Consider the following 26,607-nt stretch of genomic DNA (forward strand, 5'->3'; position numbering starts at 1 on the left):
GATAAAAAAATAAGAAGGAGCAAATACTTTTTCACAGCACAGTAACTTTATTGCTTCTTGATGACGACCTTTTGTTTTGAACAGTCGGCGCTGTGGGAAAATTACTGAGTACAACAGTCTTCTATGTTATAAAGAAATTAAAGCTGAAAACAAATATGGCTAACATGACCTCTCATTGTCTCAGGAGGTTTAAATCAGATATGCAACAAAAACCTAGAAAAAGAACATTGAATTCCATGAACACTGGATATATGATGCAGAGTGAAGACTGCTGCATGTAAGGCAGGTATGCAGTTTGTAGGCAAAATGAGATAATACTTAGACAATCACAGTAAAAATCATTAACACATTGTGATATATGGGGGGGGTACAGCATGTTGCAGCGTAAACCTTCTATGTGCCGCTAACCTGACGTCTGTGAGCTGATGAGTCCTGATCAGTAAAACCTTCAAACCAACTCATCAGCTTTCAGATACTTAAAGTGATCGTGACATACAGACTCCATAAATATAACAGAGGTGCTCTAATAATCAATCTACTGTCAATATTACATAATGATCTAAATCCAGAAAGTCAGAACAACGTAACAGGACGAAGGCCGTCACCACAGCATGAGTCTTCATCATGACAAAAACTGGGAACTTTTCTAATCACGTGTGTTTTCTTGTTGATGATGCGTGTCCAGCTTTGGGGAGTCTTCAAGCATCGCTCACAGGAATGAAGCTCACAGTTCATCCCCATCATCGGCTTCCAGCAGGGATGCACTGGCCTGTCTGAGAGCTCATACAGGAAGCTTCCTTTGTGTCGTTTTGTTATTCTCCTTGAACTTACAGCTCCGCATCACACCATCACTGAACGTCGATTAATGTGAGAAAACAGAAATGTCAATCTGACACACATCAGTGAGTACAGTATGGATATCAGTGCATCCCTGTGGCCAGCAAAGCACTACAAAAGACCACAGTGCATGCTTTAAGAATCAGAGCAGGACAGTGAAAACGTGCAGGCGCTGGAGCTGCAGTCATATTAAACCCCACACACACGCCACATGTGCATGACTACCAGTGTTAAAGAACGCACTCCTGAAGCCCAGTGTGTGGATCAAATATGCTCTCTCTGCTAATGAGGAAGCAAGCAGCCCTCCACAGCTGGATGTCACCTCTTCTTTCGTGATGGCAACAAATGGGTGTGCCAAAGTGAACATAAGCGTGAACTGAAATTTTGCAGACAGTCCGCCTTAATGAACAGCGCTCGTCTTTGGCACCGTCGAAACGAGAAGATGCTGTGTGAGTTACGACAGCAGATGTGGATGAAACGGTCTGAGCTTTGGGAACAAATGATTAGACGAAGGCAGTGCTGACAGACTGATATCAGCCAGCACTGGTGCTGTTAAGTGTTGACAACAACGTCTGAAGGCCACTGCGTGTTTCTTACCAAACGTGGCTCAGGTTCCATGAGGTTCTCTGCGTGAGAACGCACAGGAACCGAGACAGCGGGGACTCTCAGTGAGCGGATAATAGCAGCCAGTTTAGCAGCTTTCTACAACCCTGACCACAGGTCCTGACCTCATGCAGCAAACAGTCAGCAGACCAACATTAGATGGAGCTCAGGTTGCGACTGCCTGCATGCTCTGGAGCCCCGCTGTCAGCCAGGAAGACCTATCTGACGTCGTTGAGTTGCCGGGCCACCGTCAGGATCTCCTTGGCTCCTTTGCTGAGCAGTAAGTCGGCCAGGTCGACGCCGAGCTTCTCGGCCTCGTCCTGGACGCTACCTGGGATCTTGTTGGCCGTGACTCCCACTCGCTGGACCTGCTCGTCCACCTTTTCTGAGCTCTGTGGCAGAAACGCACGTTATTATGAAAACAGGTTCCTATGTGCAACGAAGGTAACGTGGCAGAAACACAATGCACGCAGCTCTTACCTGGGTCCCCACAGCGATGCTGACCTGCATGGTTTCCTTCAGGCTGTTTGAGCCATCCAGACTGTATACCGCCCCCGTCAGGTACAGCTGCAAAAGCATACAGGATTTCTCCGGGTTACTCACACGTTCAAACAACAAGCTTTTAAAATCAGATGAGAGCGGGCCGCTGCTGCAGAATCAAATAGGTACCAGTACAGGACTTGGTTTGTCTCCATATTCATGCGACTGCTAATGATTTAAGGATAGTGATCAGTCACAGTTAAACTTCTGATTATCATATCCCTGCATTTATAGTTCAGTCGTCTTGCAGAAGCCTGCTGAGGCCCAGCATGCAGCGCCCATCAGCTGTGACCTGAAGCACGCCACTGCATCAACAGAACCTAAAACTGTGACGCCACAGCAGATACAACAGAGCAGTTTTCTTTGATGAGTTAAACTGAGCAGGAAACATAGCAGCTGTTTGATATCATCACTTGTGTATTAGGGGCGATCGTGGCTCAAGAGTTGGGAGTTCGCCTTATAATCAGAAGGTTGCCGGTTCGAGCCCCGACTCCGACAGTCTCGGTCGTTGTGTCCTTGGGCAAGACACTTCACCCGTTGCCTACTGGTGGTGGTCAGAGGGCCCGGTGGCGCCAGTGTCCGGCAGCCTCGCCTCTGTCAGTGCGCCCCAGGGTGGCTGTGGCTACAATGTAGCTGCCATCACCAGTGTGTGTGTGAGTGGGTGGATGACTGGTTGTGTAAAGTGCTTTGGGGGCCTTAGGGCGAGTAAAGCGCTATATAAATACAGGCCATTTACCATTTATTATTGATACTGTTGTGATACTTCTGGCCATTAGTATAAAATATGAGTATTTGCCACTTGGTGCCAATAGTCTGTTGAGACACAGCAGAGTGGCAGGAAATACTCCCACAGCTGCTACGAGTGGCAGATAAAGTGTGTACAGGGCTGGAACTGTAGCTAACAAGAGCACGATGTATAACAGTGCTGAGCCACAGTCACTAACACTCTTACCTGGGAGTCCTTTACTTGGGTGTGCACAGCCACTGGGACACTACAGCCACCCTCCTGCAAAAATAACACACAAATAAATGATAGAGTCATCACAGATTCACACAAGTGTGTGTGTGTGTGTGTGTGTGTGTGTGTGTGTGTGTGTGTGTACCAGGCGTCTGAGGAAGGCTCTTTCAGCTATGCAGCGCAGCACAGTGTCAGGGTCATGAAGGATGGACACCATCTCTAGGATGTCTGCATCTCTGGCCCGAACCTCCACTGCCAGGGCCCCCTTAAAAACACACATGCACCTTATTGGGAGCCATGAACAACCACCCGCCCTGTGGATTCCTGACCTTTCCACTCGGCAGTTCCTACCTGTCCCACAGCATACATACAGTCTTCGGGCTCCAGGATCTACCAGGGGGAAAGAATCACACTGTAAGACTATAAGTGCCACCCACATGCTGCATATAACCACACAGTGTACCTGGCTGATGCGGCTTTCCCAGCCCATCCTCCTGAGGCCGGCAGCTGCCAGGATAATGGCGGCAAAGTCTTTTTTCTCATCCAGCTTCTTCAGCCGTGTATTCAGGTTCCCACGCTGAACACTGCAGCTCAGGAAAAGCCCACCAAACCCAGAAACTGCCCACTCAAAACCCACTGGATAATGGCCGTCATCATCATCAACACAAGCGCAGTGTGATCACAGTTTGGGACTGTTAGCAGCTGGATATATTTCCTAAACATCAGCTGATGTTAGCCTCTAGCTTGGCCTCTTTGTGTGTACTTGTTTAGCCCGACTCTGTTCACACACTAGTCAAAACCAGTTTGTGAGTGTTTGTGACCTGCACTCCAGCGTCTGTAATAAAAATAGTATTCGCTAACACTACACAGTAACCACACGTGAGAAAATGATCATTTACCCAGAAGATTATGGCTGCTTGTGGTGTAGTAACATCCAGGTAATTATTGTCCTTCTAATTAGCCATTATGGTGTTGAGACAGCAGAAGGTTGTGTGTATGGGGAGCTGGTTTCCTCTGTGCAAACAGCTGATAAACACAGGAACAGCGCGACTGCTCTCAGGAAGGATACGATGTCTTTGAAGTCCAGGTGGGGGAACCTCTTCTTCAGCTGAGCAGCTCGGCGCAGCGAGCTGGTGCCAATCACACTGCACAAACGAAGTCCAGTGTGTTAGCCGTGAGGAAAGTGTAAGCAGATATAAGAATGCATCGATCAGGTCCCTCTGACTGCACCTGTTCTCTGGCAGCGTGTCCAGAGTCTTCCCTGCATGGCTCGGATGGAGGACCACTGCATCGTGGGGGTTTTCTCTCCTGTAAGACGCACAGATCACAACCACAAATGCTGCAACGATCTATGACCCCAAGCATTATTTGACTTATTGTCCCAACAAAGGACGAGCTGGTGCTCCGCACACTGCGTGGCACCTTTGGTACACCTAATCCTCGAAATAACTTGTTTTTCATCGATTTTAAACTGGCACAGTGTAACTGTACACACTACACCAGGGGTGCCCAGTCCCCGAGAGTTACCGTCCTGCAGCTTTGAGATGCATCTTTGTTCTGACACACCTCAATCAAATGAATGGCTTGTTATCAGGCCTTTGCCACACTTGATGGCATGCTGAAGAGGTAATCAAACCATTTGATTCGGCTGTGCTGGAGTAGGGACGCATCTAAAAGCTGCAGGACAGTAGCTCTCGAAGACTGGGACTGGGCCCCTTGTACTATACCCTTCATCCTGTGAATCAAAAGCATGAAGTGGAGCCCCGGAGTCATAAAAGGTTATCTAAGAGCAGAACGTATTCGATTACCCGTGTGAAGACCTCGAGGTGCCGGGTGCACTGAAATTGTCCTGAAAAGAGTAAATGCATCCAAAGTAACTGTAAGAGTCAGAAGTGTGTGAGTGACTCACTTCAGCACAGCTCCGATGGTGAACCCCGGAGGCAGAGTGGTGGGAAGGTCTTTGAGGGAGTGAACAACCAGGTCGACCCTGAAGCACACACAGGATATGCACTCGCATGTATGAGCTCCACAATGCAGCCATTTACGCAGCAACCAGAGCCCACCTGCTACATCTGAGGCTCTGCATGCACTTCACATGCTCCTGTGGACTAACACCACACAGCTTTTCTGTATTTTCTGTTGCAAAACTCTTGAAACTAGCAGGTTCCTATACTGGTATTAGGCTGCTTCTTCTTTTAACCATTAAAATGTGCACATTTTACAGGCTGCTGAGTAACTATTCGAGCTGAGCGCTTCTGAAGAAGAGAAAATAGGAAGGAAGTGTGAAGCAGTGTCAGAGGTCACACTTACTCATTCCTCTCCAGTGCATTCTCCAGCTCTTTGGTGAACAAGCTCTTCTCACCAATCTGCAGGAGACAGATTCCCATTAACTGCTTCACATTTATCAAGAACCTCCATGCAGCGTTTGGTCTGCACTGTTGCTCATGAAGCAGTGAGCTCATGTCAGCGCTGACAAGACTGTGTAGGTGGCAGCAGTCATGTCCGTTACACTTCCTGGAAGCCTTACCTTTGACAAAGCAGTATCGAGGATTTTGTCTCCTGTTGTTGACATGGCAACTGGAACACAAAAGATTAGATCATGAGACGAGTCGACAGTAACGCATGCTGCACTTTTCCCACCCTATAAGACAGGGCAGTGAACGACTGGAAACTAGTAACAAATGTAAAGACACAAAATGTTGCCATTAATCCTGTTTGTCTACACAATGGTGCTGTTGGTAATTTAGCTTCTAGGAACAAGTTTCAAATCCTCAAATTTGAGAACTTTTTTCTGAGCATCAAAACCTGAGAAAAACTGGCTCTCCCTCCTGAGAGGGATCCCTGTGAGCACTAAGCAGCAGGCATTTATGCAATATTTGGACATCATGTAAAGCCATTTTGTTCCTGCTGAACAGCTTTAATGCTGACTTCTTGCAGTGGGAGGGTGGACGACAACAGAAAAAGTAGAGTTGCTGAATTTGGTAGCAGACTTACAGGTGGTGGTATCGATTAAATGTGCAGATCCATATAAAGACTGCTGCATCCGTTTTGTGTTGGTTCAGTCTCCAGAAAAAGGAAAAACCCAGGAGAAAGTACTGAACATGAAAGTGGGCTGACTGTCTGCAAACACTGAAATACTTTTTAACGTTTTAGTTACTGTTTTCTAAAAAGTTACCATTCCTCTTTATTTTAATCAGACTTAAAAAAGAAGAATAAAACTGGCATTTTAAACATGGTAATATTCTGGGCCAATCAAAATCGCTATCAGTGCACGCTGCCTTTTAATAGGACGATATATTCAAAATCACTGCTTGTTCTATGTAATATGATGGATTTCCTTTTTTCAATAATTCCTGGTTTTTAGTTTCCATCTGTGGCTAAAAGCGCAGGAACAGTCTAACTGGACTGCTGCTCGCGGTCAGGTTCAGTGACGTTTTCTGGAAACACACGAGGTCACCAGCTGCTTTGAACAAAGACACAAACTTCAGTGTGTTCAGTGCGGTGAGGATGGAGTGACAGCGTGGACAGATTCAGACTCAATTTTAAGACTTAAGCTGTAAGAACATGTGTGTAATCCATTCACTCTGAACAGAAACATGGAGACAGAGCAGAAACGCTGCACAGACAGAGGGGCTGCCTTCTTACCGATTTCTAAGTGGATGTCAGGGTACAGCTCTTTCAACGTCTCGGCCACGCTGTCCGTCTGGATGCGAGCCAGCTGCAACAGAAGATCAACTCATTGCATTCACTGTCCTTTCACACGTATTAAATCAGCAGAACAGAGCAGATGACAGACAGTTATCATAAAAACACACTCGTCAGGCAGGATTGTTTTATCTCTGTGGAAAGGAGGTCCAGGCGGCTTTCAAATCAGATAATTCACAACCGACACTCGGGATCTGTAAGTTCAGCTTTACATTAGAGTCAAACCTGCCTGAATTTGAAGCTCCTGATTGGATAATAATGTAATACTCACCTGGCTCTTGCGGGTTCCCACTCGAATGACTCGGCTAACTTTGCCGTTTCCATCCTGCCGGAACATAAAACCAGATCAGCCACAAGATTTTACAAACAGTCGCTCGCTTCAGAGATGTATTCCTCATATGTTCAATCAGCACAACACTGTTACACTTTCTGACTTAAAATACGAATGAATGATCCCTCTCTGCTGGCCTCACCCTGATGTACTTGTAAGGTCCTTCCTCCATGATCCACACTGAGCTTCTGCACTGTAGAGGCTATTGTGTGCTGTGTGTCTGGGACTGACTGCTGCGTCCTGGTAAGGAGCTTTGCTGAGGTCATATAGCCTCTTGATACTAAACAGTGTCCTTTCTTACTGGACCCAGCTGACTCCTCCCCCACTAAGGACCTCCACCTCTAATATCTCTGGTTCCCACAGATAAGTGTGTCTTTTCAATGAGTCCGTTACAAAAGGCAGTTTAGGAGGGTCCTGGTTACAGGGTGTGGTCACAGGGAAGAGTGTGAGTGGAAACGTTCCTCTTCAAACAGAAATATCCAGATAACACTGCTGGCTGTTTTTAATCAGGGACACACAAGGCTGAAATAAATGCAAAGATGCAAACACTGCTCAGAGTAAAGACTGATCTTAAGCGTGTCACTGGAAGTCTTTATTTCCTTGTGATCCTGGTCAGACTTTAATAGCAGTGGCCGAGTAAAACAAAGTAATACTTACGGGAGTATTTCCGTATTTGCTAATATGATGTAGTTTAAAACTAAAAATGTTGTTTAATAAAAATAAATGATAATCTTCAACAGCACACCAGATGTTTGATTTGACTGTTTGTTTTTGACTAGATGACTTATTATACACGTTTTAATTATTAATGAAAATAACTGATAATTCACTCATTTCTGTGCGCGCTACATGCAGATTACATCGTTAAATTATTATTCTTACTATTAAATCTGAATTATTTGTAACATTTTCTTTCTTTTTACTCATTTATTTTTCACCTGACCCGTGCACGTCTCAGACATAACCCTGGGTATTACGAAGGGTAAAACAAAGACTGAATTTCCAGCCGTCTGTCCGAAAACTGCGTCCAAAAATCGATTAATTTGTCATGTATTTACTCAGCGCCTTTAGAAACATACCTGTTATAGTGTAGCCGATGTTAGCAGGTGGCGAACATCCATTCGGCACCAGTGAGATAACAGCCAAGTGTCATTTTAATAAAATGCTGAACTTTTAAATGCGTTCACCTCCAAGTTTATCAACGTAACTCTGAGGCAGGAGCAAAATCAGTGCTGCCCATTTCACGAGGGAGGAATATAAAAGCTTAAGTGAACTCAGTATCAGTGTCTCTGAGTGACTTCAGTCTGAGAGGGGAAAACAGTGGCGGTGGGGTTTTTCGGTGTCTATAGCTAACACGCGGAACTCTGAGGCTAGCAAATGAACAAGCAGGCAGCCTGTAAGGTTAGCGTTCAGTGTTTCGGTGCCAGCACTCTGTTTGGCGGCCTGCTTCTAACCAACGCTGATCTTAACCTTCCCAAATCAAACTAAAACGTTTAGCTTTTTACAGCTACTGTCTGTCACGTTTGACACCGCCCCCTGTCCAATGGAGAGCAGAATCCGCAGACAAGCACAAACGTCAGCCAATCAACGAGCCCTACGTGATGACGAAGTTTACACACAACGCGTGAACGCTGAATGAGCAGCAAGTCTGACAGAACAGTGAAGAAAACCTACCTGAGAACTAGCTTCTTCCGACATGTCGGTGATTCGGTTGAGTCCGCCGGTGTTGCGCGAATCAGCAGCGTGTTTTTCTGGACACAGAGACTATTAGAGACACCCAAACTCCTGGATGAGCTCCGAGCACTCGTCTCAAACAGCTCCGCGTATGAGTGAGCGTGGTGGCTATGATGTCATCGGACCGGCTAGAGGTCATTTCCTGGTCCCGCCTGACCTTTCTGCTTCTGCGGGCGTGGGTGCTCACATCCACGACTTCAAGTGCGACTATGTTGGAAGTTTAAAAGAAACAAAATTGTTATTGTTTAAGAAGGGAAAGCGCAATAATTGACTTCCGGCTGCTAAATATCCGCCGGTAGTATTAAAATGATTACTTTAAAAGCTGACGTCTTGTGTCATGTTTTTGTGATCTGACGACGTGGCCATAAAACCCTGTCTGTCAACTTTGGACTTTTATGCCAACTACCATACACACCTGTGGGCGTATCCAGTGCGTCAGTGAATTCACTGACTGGGAGTAAATATATTACACGCATATTCTTACGTTGTTACTGTATAATTTAATGGAACAGTGAAATATCTGTTGATTGAAAAACCAACATCCTCCGCAGTGAGATAAATACAGGATCGCGCGTTCCTCTTCCTTTTTTTAAATGGCGACACCTAGTGACCAAAATAAGTTACTGCAACACTGTGACGTGTGTAGTTTTTCATGCTAGGGGTCTAAAATGAGAACCATTTCCCCTCCCCCTGGGTGAAAGACGCATCGATGTGTTCACACTCCAGTGACGCAATCAGACAGCAGTATCACGTCCAAAGATACTCAGGTATGCAGACTGGAGAAAAGAGCAGGCAAGGATCAAACTACCAACCTTCTGACTGGTAGAGGACCTGCTCTACCGCCCGAGCCACAGGCATTGCGCATGACAAACATGTAAACAGTATTCCCATATGAATGTTGGATTTATGTCCCTAAGAACATTCTGAATATCTTAAAGTGTTCCTGCCACCAGCATCTTGCTTACGTGTGCATTTACATTAAATGAAAAATACTGTCTGCTCAAACTGCAGCACGGTGGCACAGGGGTTAGCACTATTGCCTGAGTTCAATTCCACCATCAGGCCGGGGTCTTTCTGTGTCGAGTGTGCATGTTCTCCCCGTGTTTGCGTGGGTTCCCTCCGGGTACTCCGGCTTCCTCCCACCGTCCAAAGACATGCAGCTTGTGGGGATAGGTTAATTGGATAATCCAAATTGCCACTAGCTGTGAATGTGGGAGTGAATGAGAGTGTGAATGGTTGTCTGTCCCTGTGTGTTGGCCCTGCGACAGACTGGCGACCTGTCCAGGGTGTACCCCGCCTCTCGCCCTATGACAGCTGGGATAGGCTCCAGCGACCCTGAAAAGGTTCAGCGGAAGCGAATGGATGGATGGATGGATGCTCAAACTGTCTGCTTAAAATGTTCTACCTCATCTATAAGCTATCAAACCCATTATTTTCCATAAACTAAAATATTTCCTGCTACACTCATCCCCCATGCAAATAAAGAAGTCTGTATTCTTTTCACTACGTGATCAAAATATTAACATACTAATTAATATCAAATATAAGTGAATATTATTATGTTAATATTAACCTAATAAAACATGCTAATGAAAGGCAATTTTTTTCTTCTATATGTTTAATAATTTATTAATTATCTCCAGTAATTAATCTTCTGTCTGGGCATTAATCCCACAGTCCAAAGACATGCACAGGTTAGTTTAATCAGATAACTCTTTATTGTCCATGCACAGTCACACCTGCTAACAGGAAGTTGGAAATTGATTGTACGTGTGAATGTTGTCTGTCTGTGTGTTAGCCCTGTGACAGGGTACCCTCACCCATCAGAACTGGAATAAGCTCCAGCTTAGTCGTGGAACTGGAAAAGCAGAAGGATGGATTGTTGGAGTATGTTTACTTTTCTTTCTTTGATAATAATAATATTATTATTATTAAATATTATTATTATTATTATTGTTATTATTATTATTATTAATAATAATAACAATAATAATAATAATAAACGGAATTCAACATTTTTGTAACTTAAACTTAAAAGACAACATTCAATTCCATAATATATCTGACTTTGTTAAACATGTTAGTCACATTCCTCACACGCTTCACAGCCATCGTTAGTTCGTTGCCCCCCGTCCGGTGACAAATGCCCAACGAGAATATTTATGTTTACAATTAAGGGTTAAAATGTAACATAAAGAACGTAAGGAGGACAACAAAGAGAAAAGACTAATTGTATCATATGTTGCATTAGACTGTGACGTGTTCACATCACGGAGACACAGATGGGATGAATTTGGTGTTTTGACGATGGTGGTGGAGAGCGCTGCCTGCACTGAGGACTGTAGCATATCATTCTTTTTTATACGACCCCCTGTGTGCTTTGTGGGTGAAGACATTTTCATCCCGGAGACCAGCCCCATCAGACGTGAAACGCTATCACTCAGAACTACTCTGACAACCTCTCTGAATAATATTTATGTGTTTGCCAGGTTACTGATACGCTGATAAACGTTAAAAGTAATCGCGTGGAGGTAATTTGTGGTCAGTAGTCAGAAGTCTGAAGAAGAAGAAGAAACGCTGGTGGAAGTAATCTGCAGAGGTGGGACCAAGTCATTGTTTTGCAAGTCTCAAGTAAGTCTCAAGTAATGTCAGGCAAGTCAGAGTCGAGTCTCAAATCACTGGTGTAAAAGTCCGAGTCAAGTCACAAGTCTGAAACTTTGAATTTCAAGTCCTTTCGAGTCTTTAAAAAAAAAACAACGAAAAAATAATGTTGCAGTTATGCTAAATGTAAATATTAGACCATGTAATTTTAAAATCTGTGTTTTTCTCAACACATGACAAAATAGTGAACTTAGAAAATATACACAAATTGTGAAATTGCACCTCTTTAAAATGCAGCTCAATTAAACCTAGCTCCTAGAATAATTTTCACCGACAGTTCTGAGATAAGCTGCATGTTATTCTTGGATGCGGTTGTAGGACCGGCTTTAAAATCGCATGACAAAAATATCATACACATTAAAAAAAAACTGCATCACCAACGTAGCCTGGACAACATTTGCTAGTTAGATGAAGTCAGCTATCTCATCTTAGCACATTTATATGCATATTTATAATTATATGGTTCTTGGAGTGAGTGCATACACTCGTGAAGTTTAGTAACTTCAGGTCACTGCAACAAGCCCAGGTACAGTTTACCGACGGATGGGTGCAGGACCTTGAAATGCACCGTGTAGAAAGTAAAGACCATCGTACGTATCATAAGTTTACCAGTCTCACAAATCGTCTTCATAAATACACATTCCTTAACCGTTTATTAATAGGACCTTTGAGCTCAACGGTAATTAATTAGTAGTGGAAATAATTTCTGGTAGCATCACAGAAATGTAGCAGTGACAATAATACTGTATGCTGTAATCGTACTGGACAATTAGTGATACAAAAAACCTGTTTTATCCTGTGAATAAAAGTATGTGTTTTTGTCAATGTACCATAATAACAGAAGCGAAACGCAATATTGTGTCAGGACAATTCACTATTTATGCACAATAAACAAAGGAGCATAGCGCGACAATTTCTGTTCAGCGCCAGACTTGCTTGTAACCTATATCACCAATTATGTTAAGAAAAATGACGCATTAACTACTAAAAAACACTGACCTTCGTGTAAATGCTTGGAGCAGACTAACCTGTGAGCTGGAGGGTTCTGGGACGTTATATTTGATCTTTGAATGGCTGCAATCCAGTCGCGTCTTTGTTACTTCGGAAACATGGCTCGAACAATTTCTCTTCAACGACGTAATCCGATAACAACCGATCTCTTTACCCGTCGGCTTCCCGTGGCTGTCATGCGACCGGCTATTGCAGTTAATAATACAACAGCTTCTTGACATTTTTGTGTTTCTTTTTATCGCTGTATAACTGATTTTAATTGAAAGCCTGCGTGCGCTAGTACCGCTTGCCACGAGTTCCCAGAATCCTTTGCGGTTCTACCCGTGAATGACGTCACATTTTCAATCTCTATATAATATGCATGTTAAATTTTATATTTGGGGTAAAATATCAAGTCTTTTCAAGTAAACCGGTTCAAGTCCAATTCAAGTCCCAAGTCATTGGTGTAAAAGTCCAAGTCAAGTCACAAGTCTTAGAACATTTTTTCAAGTCAAGTCTAAAGTCATAAAATTAATGACTCGAGTCTGACTCGAGTCCAAGTCATGTGACTCGAGTCCACACCTCTGGTAATCTGAGTAACTTCTTTTTGCAACAAGGCCAACATTTGGGGGCCCACGTCATTGGTTTCCACGGTGGGCTGATCCAGCGGCTCTTCCGGTGGAGACGTGGCTCTGCGCTGCTGCCATATTGACGCTAACTAGCTAACAATCACACAACTAGAAGTCAGCTGTATATTCGCACCTTGCTATTCCAGAGGGACGAGGAATCACCAAAGCAAGAAACGCGAGAGACTGACGACCGTCGTGCCGTAGAGAGAGACCACAATGGTGAGTGACAGTCGAAAGTGACCATTATTTCCCTGCCTTTTATCGGGCCTAGCAGCTATCATAACATTGGCTAGTAGCTAAAGCTAGGTATGAGCAAACTAGCTTCTCCCCCCCTCATGAACGAAAGAAGACAATTAATAAACGGTGCTTTTTTTATCGGAGCCACAGTGATAGCGACATGTTCAGGTGCTAAAATCGAGTAAATGAGTCGTCAAAGTTGAATTTCACCTGAGTGAAGCGCTTTAGCTGTGCAGTCCGTGCTGACGTGAACTAGCTTTGCGGGCTAGCGCTAGTTGTCTCCTGTCAGTAGCCGGATCCGTGCAACCACTGCCTGCTGTCAGATTGTAATAAGCCAGGTTAAACCGACCCCGGCTCTGCGACATACCCCAACTATACGTACAACTGTGTTATTATAGCTAGTGTCGATGACTTCGATAACCAGTTGCTGCGCGTCTTTATCGAGTTCACATCGGTGCGATCGGCTCTTCCATTTCTATTGTCAACGTGTAATCAATGCAGTTCCTCCAGTCATTTAGCACAGCCACGTAAAGCGTCCGTTTATGTCAACCATTGTTATACTCATTATATTAAACGACCCCTGATTCTTTTATAAGATCATTTTCCATTGTGCTAACATCTGCACCAGTAAGACACGCTCACCTAAGAGAAAGGCAAACAGCGGTTAGTTCATGTGCATTTAGTAATGTCCTCAAACAACTACAGCCGTGTGTAATCAGGAGAGCACCAATATATCAAATGACAAGTACTCTTGTCTGGTTTTTCTGACTTCACTGTATCGCTAAATATCAGAATCAGCTGATATTGTCCTACCTGAGTGTAGGCCACATCAGGCTAGCATTGGATAATGGCTGACTTAGACTTCTACAGTGGATATTTGAAGAGCCAACGATGTAACCTATGCAAGTGGCCAATGTTATCAGCATTTGTGTGCTGGTGCATTATGTGCTAATTACATTGTGCTCGTTTCCTGGGTTTTATATGCAGTGTCACCTATGACGAAAGCAAATAAGACTTTTTGCTCCTGAGTCTCCACTCTTCAATGTGAAGCTTTTCCTCTTCTTTGTACATTTCCTCATGTTCACTCTGATAGTTTTGTCAATCTTCCTCCTGTAATTTGGTGAAATGTGTGTTCTTATTTACTATGATTATTATTCCTTATATGTAGATGATTGATAAATCAGATCAAAGACTACAGCAAAAAGTAGCAGAAATTCACAGGAGGGATCGGTGGTATTGAACAGTCACGGTTGTTTCTGGCTGTGTCAACATGACGTTACATTTTTAGGCAGGAGCACATCAGGTTAAGATGTAGGGTTTCCAAGTAGTTTGCAGTCAGTGTACCTATGTGGTAGATTTCCTGCTGATGAATGAATCCTCAGTAAGTGTGATGAAGATCTGCAGTAGTGTAAACAGTTCTGTTTTTTTTTGTTGTTTAGTTTTTTCTTGTTTCTTTGGAATAAAAGAAGAAAATATTACATGAAAAAAAAAAAATTGAATGTTGACATTTGCTGACCTCCCTTTTGTTATTATGAGCATAGATGTTGGTCCGATTACTGCATCTTTAGTTGTAATAGTTCAGGTCTGTGGGAAACTAAAGTAGTGAAATTCCTCTGTACCCCTCAGGTGCTGTTGGCAGCGGCGGTGTGCACCAAGGCCGGCAAGGCCATCGTATCGCGGCAGTTTGTGGAAATGACCCGGACACGGATTGAGGGTCTCCTAGCTGCGTTTCCTAAACTGATGAACACGGGCAAGCAGCACACCTTTGTGGAAACAGACAGCGTTCGCTATGTGTACCAGCCACTGGAGAAGCTCTACATGGTCCTCATCACCACCAAGAACAGCAACATCCTGGAGGACCTGGAGACACTCAGACTGTTTTCCCGTGTGGTAAGCGCACACAGGCAGGCTTGGATAGAAGTCAGTTTGCAAAGAGCATTTAAGTACATGTTGTCTGACATGTCGACGAGGTGACCGGTCTGGTAACAAAGAAGAATAAATGTAGAGACGTGTCACTGTATAAACCTGTACGTTCTGAACGTTACAGTAAGTGTACATGATGGATGTAGCTTCTTTGAAACCAGCTGTGATGAACTAAGGGTGATCTCACTGTAAAAAGATGACTAGCTAGCAGCATGTAAATCACAAACATTAGCCGATGAGCATACCTTGGGTAATCCTCACACCCAAAATAACTCATATTTACATAATGGGCTCAATATTTTATTCATTATGGCCTGAAATTAGTCACCGAGCCCATAAACTCACCAGCTGTTTACCTGGAGACGCCCCCTGGTGGCCGCTGAAAAGAAAGCAAAGAAAGATTACAGACTTCTCTTTGTTGCTTTCCCACAGTTTGTTGTAGTTGGGCATGAAAGGCACGTTTGTCTTGAATTAATGAAGAAAGAAAAAAATCTAATGACTGAAATGATGTTAAAGTGCGAGAAGCTGAAATGTGAGGTGGAGCGATGCTTTTGCTGCCAGCCTTTAGGCAACACGGCCACTGAACTTCATGCTGACTGAAGTGATGAAGTCAACAGTGTTAGGCTGTTAATGCAATACGACCATACGTTTGTATTACAGTAGATGTTAAGAGTCAGGCTTCAACAGCAAAAAATATAAAGGTTTAAAATACAGTTTTAAAAACACTGCATGTACAAACCAGGAAAAAAATAATAAAAAGTAATTATTGAAGTTCTTACGTTGAAACTGCCCTCAGCAAGCAGCTGCTCTAATCAGTGTTACTGCATCATGAGACTCAAAGCTCCTCTGAAGCTCTAAACACTAAATAACAGCAGAGGACAAAACACTGAAGATGTCTTTGTAGCCTAGCAACAACACGTGTTAGGAAAAAGCGCTCTGAGTGTGAGTCCACGTTTCCTTCCAGTGCAGGAAGCACTGCCTGTGGACACACAGCATTACGCCACATTTTCTTATTCATCACTGTGTTTAAAAGGCCACTGTGGGCCTTGTTTACCTACAGTTACTGTTCAGCACAAAGGCCCCTGTCTCCAATAAGGAGAAACAGCTGTAACACCTGGGTCCCTGTTGCTGTCTGTTTGATAGGCCAGCCAGTATCCATGCGGTAAACATGTCACTGTTGGCATATATCATTTTTGCATCCTCTGCTGCGAACTGTGAGGACACGGTAAGAAGGAAATCTACATACAGATGTCAGTTTTTCATTGTGGGGAAAAGCTGTGAATCCAATTGATGCTTTGTTGTATTCAGTCACATGTTGTTGATGGTGATAGAAGTGGGGCAGATGATACCAGTTAATCTGTATGGAAGCTGGTGTGCAAATGAAGATTAGGTTCTGGGAATAATGGGTAAATAAATGGTGTTAGTAAAGTCTGTCAGCAAGAACTAGGCTACAGTGGTGCTTAATGTGTCCTTATTGTATCCTTATCCATTAGTTTAAATGAATCGCTCCTCCCGTCTGTTCCAGATCCCAGAGTACTGTCGTGTGCTGGAGGAGAGTGAAATATCGGAGCACTGTTTCGATCTGATCTTCGCCTTCGATGAGATCGTTGCACTGGGCTATAGAGAGAACGTCAACTTGGCTCAGATCCGCACCTTCACAGAGATGGACTCCCACGAGGAGAAGGTGTTCCGCGCCGTCAGGGAGGTGAGATGTGGCTCTGCCTGCCTCGTTGGATTCCTGTTGAATTATTCAGGCAAATTAGAAAGAAGCACATGGAAAGTTATATTACACAATTATTATTTGTCTTGTAAAAGAAACAAAATGCAACAATTAGAGTTTAGTGATTTTTCAAAGCTTAATAGAAGGAGGGAGATGAAGGAGAATATGAGACGTACACACTGTACAGGCTAAGCAAAGTGTGATGAACCCGCATGGTTGACAACACAGCTGCACTGTCAGTATTTAAAATTTAACACAGTCCTATATTTTCCCTCCTTCAGAGTAACTGTCAGCTGTCGTGCTGTGACTGTATTAGCGCTGGGCGTGCTGTTCTGATCCCTGCTCACTTTCTTTTGTAATCCTATAGACTCAGGAGCGCGAGGCCAAGGCAGAGATGAGGAGGAAGGCCAAGGAACTGCAGCAGGCCAGGAGGGACGCTGAGCGCTCCGGGAAGAAGGTGCCAGCTTTTGGCGGGTTTGGCAGCGCTGGCATGACCAGTGTGTCCTCAGGGACCATCATCACAGACACCATCATCGAGCCAGAGAAGCCCAAGATCACAGCGGCTCCAGTCAGGTACAACTCAAGTTTGTATGGGAAGATTTTGTTGTGGTTGCACAAACAGTGGACTGATTAGGCTGATGGGACATGGTGTTTGTTTCTGTTCAGACCAAGTGGACCCAGTAAGGCTCTGAAACTGGGGGCTAAAGGGAAAGAGGTGGACAATTTTGTTGACAAGCTCAAGTCTGAGGGTGAAACCATCATGCCCACCACAGGAAAGAGGGGATCCGATGTTTCGAAAGTTCTGCCCCCACCAGTCAACATGGAGAGGTATGCCCTCATCATTCAGTGCTGTGTATTCTTCTGGGACTGGCTGTTTTCATCAGGCTGTTGCAGTAACGACATCTGAACTGTAATCACGACACATTTATTTACTTATTCTTCTCATTTGTGGCAATCCAATACTTTTACCTTAAATATATAAGTTTCCCTGTTAAAGTCAAATAACAGAAGGATAAAGGATGATGTCATTACAGGTCGAGCTTGGCATCAGTGCGCCCTCACCTAGTTGTAAAACTGGTTGCATGTACATTAATTAATCTCCTGCTTTAATGCACCACCCAGTTAGTGACACAAAACAAACACACCCACAGTGTGACAGGTGCATGCTGGGTACAGGTGTGTGCTGGGTGCGGTTAACAGGCTCATAGATGTCTCTCAGTGGGTCCTAAAGTTATAATTGTTATAATTGTATTATAACTTAATTCTAACATTGTTACAATGTAACATTTTCATAAGTGAGGCTTTTTAATTTGTAACAAAGTGTCCAACAGTGCAGCACGCCTCACAGACAGGCTGCTTACAGACAGGTGAAGAAAACGGACGGTTACAAATCTCCTGTTTCTCAGCGCATGTGTGCGTGCGTGTGTCTCACTGGTGTAACTTCAACTTCATGCTAAGATTCAGTCACAGTGTCATCTCAGTGCTGCTTTCTTAAAGTGTGTGTGGGTGATTTGACCTGCAGTGTGCATCTGCGTGTGGAGGAGAAGATCACGTTGACCTGTGGCCGTGATGGCGGCCTACAGAACATGGAGGTGCTGGGTATGGTGACGCTCCGAGTCACAGACGACAAATATGGACGCATCCGCCTGATTATCAATAACAATGATGGCAAAGGATTGCAACTGCAGGTTGGTTTATCACACACACGTGTGCAGCAGACAGTGCTCCACTGTGTATGTTATGTTAAACACATAACTCAGTTTTATTTACATTACATTTGTTTTTAACCATAATCGTAATTTTGAAGTGCGTTTGGATTTCAGCTGTGTACCTGAACGTTGAAGCTACAGTTATATGAGGAGTCTATATCCACGGTCCCCTATTTACAGGGGCTCAAACACAATCCAGCAAACAAAGATAATTATTATGTTTTAAGAAATATTTCTGTGAAAGCACACAAACTATGTTAAACGCTGTCACGAGCATGCCAGAGCAGCAGGTGGCGCTATAAGCCCGCATTCAGAAAACACAGAAGTGAGCAGTGTAATGTTAAAAATGAGATGAAGGCAGACACAGCAGTGTTTTTCCTGGTCGACAGGTAAACACAGAAATTCCTTTCAGGTTTGGATGACTGCATGTTTTTGGTTTACAGCAGCTTGCAAATGCAAATGTCCCTCTTCAAAGCAATTCCAGAGACTTAAGCTCTTCACTTTGTTAAGAAATGATGAAATGGTAAGAAGAGCGTAAGCCTCTGAGTCTGTTCTGTTTAAAGTGACCCAGGCTGTTTTGCTGTGATGTTTGACAGTAAAAGATCTTTATTGAAACGCGTCTCACCCTCTGTTTCTTAGACACATCCTAATGTGGACAAGAAGTTGTTCACAGCTGAGTCTGTGATTGGCCTGAAGAACCCGGAGAAGTCCTTCCCTCTTAACAATGATGTGGGTGTGCTGAAGTGGAGACTACAAACCACAGACGAGTCCCTCATACCTCTAACCAGTACGTCCTGATGTCTGCAGCTCCTGTCCTCTTTAAGAAAGCACACTGACAGTGGTAGTAATGTTTGTTTCCCACAGCACAGGATGGCATCTGTAGACAGTGTTTAGCCGTACATGTGTGCCCAGTCTGAGCTATTCGGGTTGATGTATGACAAATACAAGCGTCGCATATCCTCAGTGAAGAAGTTAAATTAGCACGCTGTGATTTCTGCCTAAATGTGAATATTTAGTTAGCTGAGTAGCTGCGTAATGATTTCATTAGATAATGGGAGCCTTGATGTTAGATGGCTGTGTGGGAAATGTTGAAGATTGCCACTGGCACTTATTATCATTACCAGGGTTTTAATAGTTTTGCAATTTTCATTAGTTTTTATTTTTATTTAGTTTTGACTTCAGATTTTCAATTTTATATCAGTTTTAATTAGTTTTTACCAATTGTTTGCTAGTTTAGTTTTTATTTTTTGAAAATCCTTAGTTTCAGTTTAGTTTTGATTAGTTTCAGTTATAGTTTTAGTCGTGTTTGCAATAATTAAGTGTAACAACATCCCAGTTTCATCATATCAGTCATGCTCTTCTGCTCATCCTTGGGTATGTTGCTATTCCAGCTACCTGCACCCTGCACAGGTCGCCTGTCTGTCGCAGGGCTAACACGCAGAGACAGACAACTCACATTCCCACCTATGGGTTCTTTAAATAAATAAATAAATAAATAAAGGCAGATGAACAACCATTGATACCAGGCAACTATAAAATGTATATCTTGGCCCCAATGAGACTATTAACTCTCGCAGCACCGGGTGTTCGTAATTTTGGTTCAAGTGAATTGATAAACTCTTTGAAGGCAATTGACTCACACAGTTATGTAGATATCTCTGTCCTGTTGTCTCGGGATGCATCACGCTGCCTTGCCTGGGGTTAGCTTCTGTTTCTGGGGATGAGGGTTGAGTGTGCTCCCTTACCTTCTCAAGGTAAGCTAGGTTAGCCTTCTTGTGTGAGCTTTTCAAGTGCACTTTAAGGTTTGTGGGATTTTTTTTTCACTTTTTGTCCCTCATAATTTGTCTCTTTCCACTACAAGACACTTGCTTTATCCAAACACAGTCATATTCAAAGTAATCCCAAATTGGACTCTGGCGCTTTCTCCCGACTTTTGCTGACATGATTCTGCGCGTGGACGCAGCAACACAGATGACTCGACTAACGTGCTGCCACCTGCTGGCATAATGAGACACAGCAAGAAAAAAATCTGGAAACTAAACTTCATTTTCACCCTCGACTATTGTATGACACACACACATCAATGAAACTAAACACATTTTGCTATAAATTCAGTTAATTTTAGTTTTGTGAACACTCATTACTGTTTTAGTTAGTTTTCCTTTTTTGTTTTTATTTTTATTTCCATTAACGAAAATGTTTTTTCACTTCTAGTTTTCGTTATTTCGTTAGTTTTCATTAACGATAACAACCTTGATCATTACTGGCATGGCTGTAATACTGCAGTAAATACTGCGCTGCAACCTGACCGACTCTTCCTCCTCCTCACTGTAACCTGACCGACTCTTCCTCCTCCTCACTGAAACCTGACCGACTCTTCCTCCTCCTCACTGCAACCTGACCGACTCTTCCTCCTCCTCACTGCAACCTGACCGACTCTTCCTCCTCCTCACTGCAACCTGACCGACTCTTCCTCCTCCTCACTGTAACCTGACCGACTCTTCCTCCTCCTCACTGCAACCTGACCGACTCTTCCTCCTCCTCACTGTAACCTGACCGACTCTTCCTCCTCCTCACTGCAACCTGACCGACTCTTCCTCCTCCTCACTGCAACCTGACCGACTCTTCCTCCTCCTCACTGCAACCTGACCGACTCTTCCTCCTCCTCACTGCAACCTGACCGACTCTTCCTCCTCCTCACTGCAACCTGACCGACTCTTCCTCCTCCTCACTGTAACCTGACCGACTCTTCCTCCTCCTCACTGCAACCTGACCGACTCTTCCTCCTCCTCACTGCAACCTGACCGACTCTTCCTCCTCCTCACTGCAACCTGACCGACTCTTCCTCCTCCTCACTGTAACCTGACCGACTCTTCCTCCTCCTCACTGTAACCTGACCGACTCTTCCTCCTCCTCACTGCAACCTGACCGACTCTTCCTCCTCCTCACTGTAACCTGACCGACTCTTCCTCCTCCTCACTGCAACCTGACCGACTCTTCCTCCTCCTCACTGCAACCTGACCGACTCTTCCTCCTCCTCACTGCAACCTGACCGACTCTTCCTCCTCCTCACTGTAACCTGACCGACTCTTCCTCCTCCTCACTGTAACCTGACCGACTCTTCCTCCTCCTCACTGCAACCTGACCGACTCTTCCTCCTCCTCACTGTAACCTGACCGACTCTTCCTCCTCCTCACTGCAACCTGACCGACTCTTCCTCCTCCTCCTCACTGCAACCTGACCGACTCTTCCTCCTCCTCACTGCAACCTGACCGACTCTTCCTCCTCCTCACTGCAACCTGACCGACTCTTCCTCCTCCTCACTGCAACCTGACCGACTCTTCCTCCTCCTCACTGTAACCTGACCGACTCTTCCTCCTCCTCACTGCAACCTGACCGACTCTTCCTCCTCCTCACTGTAACCTGACCGACTCTTCCTCCTCCTCACTGCAACCTGACCGACTCTTCCTCCTCCTCACTGCAACCTGACCGACTCTTCCTCCTCCTCACTGCAACCTGACCGACTCTTCCTCCTCCTCACTGCAACCTGACCGACTCTTCCTCCTCCTCACTGCAACCTGACCGACTCTTCCTCCTCCTCACTGCAACCTGACCGACTCTTCCTCCTCCTCACTGTAACCTGACCGACTCTTCCTCCTCACAGTAAACTGCTGGCCGTCAGAGAGTGGGACTGGCTGTGATGTCAACATTGAATATGAGCTGCAGGAGGAGAACCTTGAGCTCAATGACGTGGTCATCAGCATCCCTGTACCGTACGTACTTATTCACAAAATGTGTATAAGAAGAAAACTGTTACTCTGTCACATCCCTGTCAGTCAAATTCAAATTCAAATTCAAAATTCAAATTCAAATTTTATTTGTCACGTACACAGTCATACACAGTACGATATGTAGTGAAATGCTTGGACAACTGCTCGTCCTGTGTATGACCGACATTCCCGGTGCTCCTCAGGTCTGGAGTGGGAGCTCCGGTGATCGGTGATCTGGATGGAGAGTACAAACACGACAGCAGGCGAAACATCCTCGAGTGGAGCCTACCTGTCATTGATGCCAACAACAAGACGGGCAGCCTGGAATTCAGCATCGCTGGGCAGCCCAATGACTTCTTTCCTGTCAGCCTGTCCTTTGTGTCTAAGCGCAACTACTGCGACATCCAGGTGGGTTGCATATGATGGAGGCTGACTTCAGTGTGAGGGACAGAAGCTCTGTTTAACTGAGGAGCACATTTTCCACAGAAGGTCTTCGGTTCTCTAAAGTGAATCGGCCTTTAGTTTAATACGTGACAAACGTCAGTAACTTCATAATTCAGTTTTATTTATATAGAAGCAAAGAACAAGTCCCCTCAGGGTGCTTTTAAAGTAAAGAGCCTACAATAACAGGGAGAATACCCCAACAATCACTGTGCTGTGAGCAAACGCTTGGTGACAGTTGGAAGGGAAGAAACCTCCAGCAGACCCAGGCTCAGGGAGCAGCGGCCATCTTCCGCGAGTGGTTGGGGGTGAGGGGAGGAAGATGGGAAGAGATCATTAATAACTGGGACTGAGTGGCCCTGGGATTTGGGACAAAACACATGTTGTCCACTTAAGACTGTTTTGTTACATAGTAAGGCAGGCTAATGTTAGCTGTTGGCTAACATTAGCCTGCCCCAAAAAGTCACTCTGTGGTTTTTGTTTGCTTGTAACTAAAGAAACAAAACAATCCAAGTTTTCAGTGGATCAAAAAGCTGAATGGATGTTTAAGAGGCCACAGAGTGTGGCGTGAGCTTAAAATCCAGATGACAGTGCTGTGTGTTCGTCCCTGTGATAGACGGAGTAGCTGCTGCTAACAGACTCGTGTTTCTCTGTCCACAGGTTACCAAAGTGACTCACGTAGACGACGACAGCTCCATTAGATTCTCTTCAGAAACCTCCTTTGTCGTCGACAAATATGAAATCCTGTAAACCTGTTCAAAGAAAAAAAATTGAAAAAACAAAATCACCAACAAAAAAAAGTCTAAATCTATGCTTCACAGAAAGATTGAAGATCTCTCGCCTGCCCACCCTGCATACACTATGAGACTGTGAACATCGACAGGACTCAGTCAGCCCTGGGGCGAGGCCTCTTCCTGTGGTGGAGCGTCGCAGCGGTGGTGTATTTATATGTTTGTATGAGAGGATCATCTATATATAGAGTTAATTGAACCGGCAAACACACACACACACACACAAACACACACACACACAGCAAACTTGTGTCCGCCAAGCAGAACTGTAAATGGGACAAAGTAGAGGATGACTGCAGGGGTGCAGGAGAGCCTAGCGGTCAGGTAAACCCTGGCGGTAGACCGGGCCACTACACTGAGCGCTGGTTGTTTAACTGCCCACCCTGGTGTTCATGCATCCTCCACAACGCTCGCTCGCCGGGATTCTCGCTCTTTCTTTTCACGTTTTCTAAACTGCAGAATAGTAGCTGTCTCAGTCGTTATAAGCCTGACTTTGTTTAATCACTAAACTGTTGTGATCTGATGTCTTGGTGTCGTTCTTCATTCAGCTTCTTTTGTTTCTCTCTCGTGCTTTGAATTTTGTTTCTCCCCAGATTTCTGTACACGTGCTTAAAAAGGAAAACATGGCTGTACTCAGTATGTCGCCTGTACTGTGTGAGGTCATCATCAGCAAAGTTCTCCTTTTATGTTCAACGTGGATACATTTTTTACTGTTTGCTGTATGTTTTTGATTGTTTGCCACTAATCTGGAGGTTGACAGTAAAGAGCAGGATTTGTGAGGGACTCTCGGCTGCGCTGTTACCAAACAGCAAATACATTTGACTGTTGCATCTGGAGAAAATGGTTTTTTTTTTTTTTTTAATGGTAACACCATTACAGCCACTCCTTATTTTGTCAAGAACAGACTGTGTGTTAACCTCTGGTCCATTTAAGTCCACCTCTCAGCTATCAGATATCCAAAAACAGGACTTTGAAGAAAAGCCCAGAAACAACACCCCAGCCCCTAATCTACCATCCCACAGGAGCGCTCACGTCTCCGATGGCAGTGGGTGCAAGTTGGCACACAGATCAGAGGCTGCCAGCCTGATGCTCCACTCGCTGCGCTCACATCCCAGCTCAGCTCTTCTGTTCTCACAGTCATCCTTTACTTTATTATTCACCGTAATGAGTTTGTCTTTCATGGGTTTTTTCCTTTTTTCCCCAAATTTGTACTCACCAAATTGTCGCAGTGGTTTCGTAGACGTGAGGTGGAAGTTGACGACACGCAGCGTTTTTAACTACATTACTGAAGGGGAATCTTGACATTCCAGTGTACAATTAGAAAAAAAGAATCTTTAATGGAATAAAATGTATTATGGAAAATGTAAGTCTGACTTGGGTTTTTGTTTCAGTGGGCCTGTCATAATTAGGTCGTTGTGTGAAGAAGAAATCGTGTTTGTCCTGTTTGTGTTGTAGTGCTCACTGCGTTGGTTACTGTGTGAAACAGAAATAGCCAGCACGCCTGTTATTATCAACAATCAGATTAACCACACCCACTCAGTCTGCTGGCATTTGAGGCGTTTTTCTCCTGATGACCAATGTTTGCCTCTAAGCCCCCAGCTGCTCTGATCCCACAGGACTTCACTCATCAGGATCATGAGTGGGGGTCACAGCAGCTTCTGCGTGGCTTTTTTATTGAGTGGTTGTTACTGTTCCTATCAGCTGGAGGCAGCATCAACAACACATTTTCACCCGGAGCGCTGCTGCTCACTGGATCTTCTCTCTTGTAGAGCTGGTTGTGTGGGAACATCCCAGTAGATGAGTAGTTTGAGACCAGGCTGCCTGGCTCCAGCAGCTGTGCCGTCAATCTCCTCATTCTGATGCTCAGTGTGAACTTCAGCAGGTCATGTGTCCTCACACGCTCCTCGCCTGTGCAAAGGAGAGACAACATTATATACATTGAATAAAATAAAACAATCTGGAAATTTGACGTTGTGCGAGTGGGTGTTAAAGAGTCGAGTGCTGTGGTGAAGGTGAGAAGCGTCAGGCTGGGGTGTGTTAAGAACGAGTCCTGTCTCGGTCACTTATGCAGGGGGGTTCTGGTTTAGGAGGGATGGCCTGAGCATAGAAGCTCCTCTTCAGCCTCTGTTTTTGCCCAGATGGTGTGGAACCTTCTGCCTGATTGCAGAAGCTGGAACAGTTCACTGCTGGGATGGGACGGGTCCTTCAGTATCTGAGCTGCTCTGGTCCAGCATCTCCTCGTGCAGATGTCCTGTAGGGAGGGGGAGCAGCCCTGCAGCAGCGTTCTGCTGTACGGGTCACTCTCTGAAGAGCTTTTTTGTCCTTGACACAGCTGTTTCCATACCAGGATGTGATGTTCTGTGTGAGGATGCTCTCCACAGCACCTGCATAGAAAGTCCTGAGGATCACTGGAGAGACCCTGAACTTCTTCAGTTGTCGGAGATGATACAGGCGCTGCCTAGCCTTCTTGGACTGGACCTGAATGTAGGCAGACCATGTCAGGTCTGAGGAGATGTGGACATCTGTGCACCCTCTCCACTGGAGCTCCACTGATGATAATGGGCTTGTGGTCTCTGTGCTGACTCCTCCTGAAGTCCACCACCAGCTCCTTGTTCTTGCCAACGTTCAGTTGGAGGCGGTTATCCTGGCACCACGATGCCAGATTCTTCACTTCCTCCATGTAGGCCGCCTCATTGTTGTTAGAGATGGCGCCCAACATCACCGTGTCATCAGCAAACTTCACAGTGGTGTTGGAGCCGTGGCCAATATAATTATTAAAACTAATGATTGATGGTAAAGATCCAGAGCATGGCCTGTACAGTGACGCATCACACAGCCTGCAAATGTGTTTGTGCTTCAACAATGGTTTAAAAGTTGAATGCAGCAGTTGTATTTGTAAGTGAGCACAAATCATCTGCAGCACTGGGCCGAGTCTACGAGGTTCTGTGTAAGATTCTGTTATATTAGCACGAGAGGTGGTTTCTTTAAAACAAACCTGATTCTTTTCTGCTTTGCTCATTTTTCTCCT

General features: G+C 44.7%; 2 protein-coding genes across 7 annotated transcripts; one reads left to right on the forward strand and one right to left on the reverse strand.

The window, feature by feature from the left end:
- Positions 1-24: 24 nt before the first annotated feature.
- LOC146693163 (porphobilinogen deaminase-like) lies at positions 25-14,053 on the reverse strand. 6 transcript variants are annotated; one of them, XM_085478937.1, is made up of 15 exons: positions 14,039-14,053; positions 8,649-8,915; positions 6,915-6,968; positions 6,584-6,656; positions 5,466-5,515; positions 5,249-5,304; positions 4,848-4,925; positions 4,169-4,246; positions 4,008-4,083; positions 3,402-3,515; positions 3,290-3,328; positions 3,084-3,203; positions 2,933-2,986; positions 1,921-2,007; positions 25-1,832 (listed from the first exon to the last, which is right to left on the reverse strand). In XM_085478937.1, the coding sequence occupies exons 2-15, from the start codon at positions 8,670-8,672 to the stop codon at positions 1,659-1,661; spliced, it is 1,077 nt and encodes a 358-aa protein (XP_085335063.1). In that variant the 5' UTR covers positions 8,673-8,915; positions 14,039-14,053; the 3' UTR covers positions 25-1,658. The 6 variants fall into 6 exon arrangements, with proteins under 6 accessions (XP_085335063.1, XP_085335060.1, XP_085335062.1 ...); XM_085478934.1 differs by lacking the exon at positions 14,039-14,053 and adding an exon at positions 13,436-13,721; XM_085478936.1 differs by lacking the exon at positions 14,039-14,053 and adding an exon at positions 9,023-9,048.
- Positions 12,981-24,102, forward strand: arcn1b (archain 1b). The gene is made up of 10 exons (XM_085478930.1): positions 12,981-13,207; positions 14,852-15,115; positions 16,674-16,853; positions 17,236-17,441; positions 17,535-17,696; positions 18,391-18,556; positions 19,217-19,364; positions 22,242-22,350; positions 22,551-22,755; positions 23,449-24,102. The coding sequence occupies exons 1-10, from the start codon at positions 13,205-13,207 to the stop codon at positions 23,536-23,538; spliced, it is 1,533 nt and encodes a 510-aa protein (XP_085335056.1). The 5' UTR covers positions 12,981-13,204; the 3' UTR covers positions 23,539-24,102.
- The last annotated feature ends 2,505 nt before the right edge of the window (positions 24,103-26,607 follow it).

The sequence above is a fragment of the Copadichromis virginalis genome, linkage group LG14 (genome assembly GCF_057382275.1).
Source record: "Copadichromis virginalis isolate Kocher_CV1m ecotype Utaka linkage group LG14, C_Virginalis_male_GT1.1, whole genome shotgun sequence".
Lineage (NCBI taxonomy): Eukaryota > Metazoa > Chordata > Actinopteri > Cichliformes > Cichlidae > Copadichromis > Copadichromis virginalis.

Bases quoted from the DNA above. Each gene is read 5' to 3' on its own strand.
- LOC146693163 (XM_085478933.1), bottom strand. From the start codon at position 7,146: ATGGAGGAAGGACCTTACAAGTACATCAGG. The intron at 4,084-4,168 runs GTGCAGTCAGAG...TCGTTTGTGCAG, and splicing joins GACACGCTGCCAGAGAACAG to TGTGATTGGCACCAGCTCGC. The intron at 2,987-3,083 runs GTACACACACAC...TTATTTTTGCAG, and splicing joins GAGCCTTCCTCAGACGCCTG to GAGGGTGGCTGTAGTGTCCC.
- arcn1b (XM_085478930.1), top strand. The intron at 15,116-16,673 runs GTAAGCGCACAC...CGTCTGTTCCAG, and splicing joins TCAGACTGTTTTCCCGTGTG to ATCCCAGAGTACTGTCGTGT. The intron at 18,557-19,216 runs GTTGGTTTATCA...TCTGTTTCTTAG, and splicing joins GCAAAGGATTGCAACTGCAG to ACACATCCTAATGTGGACAA.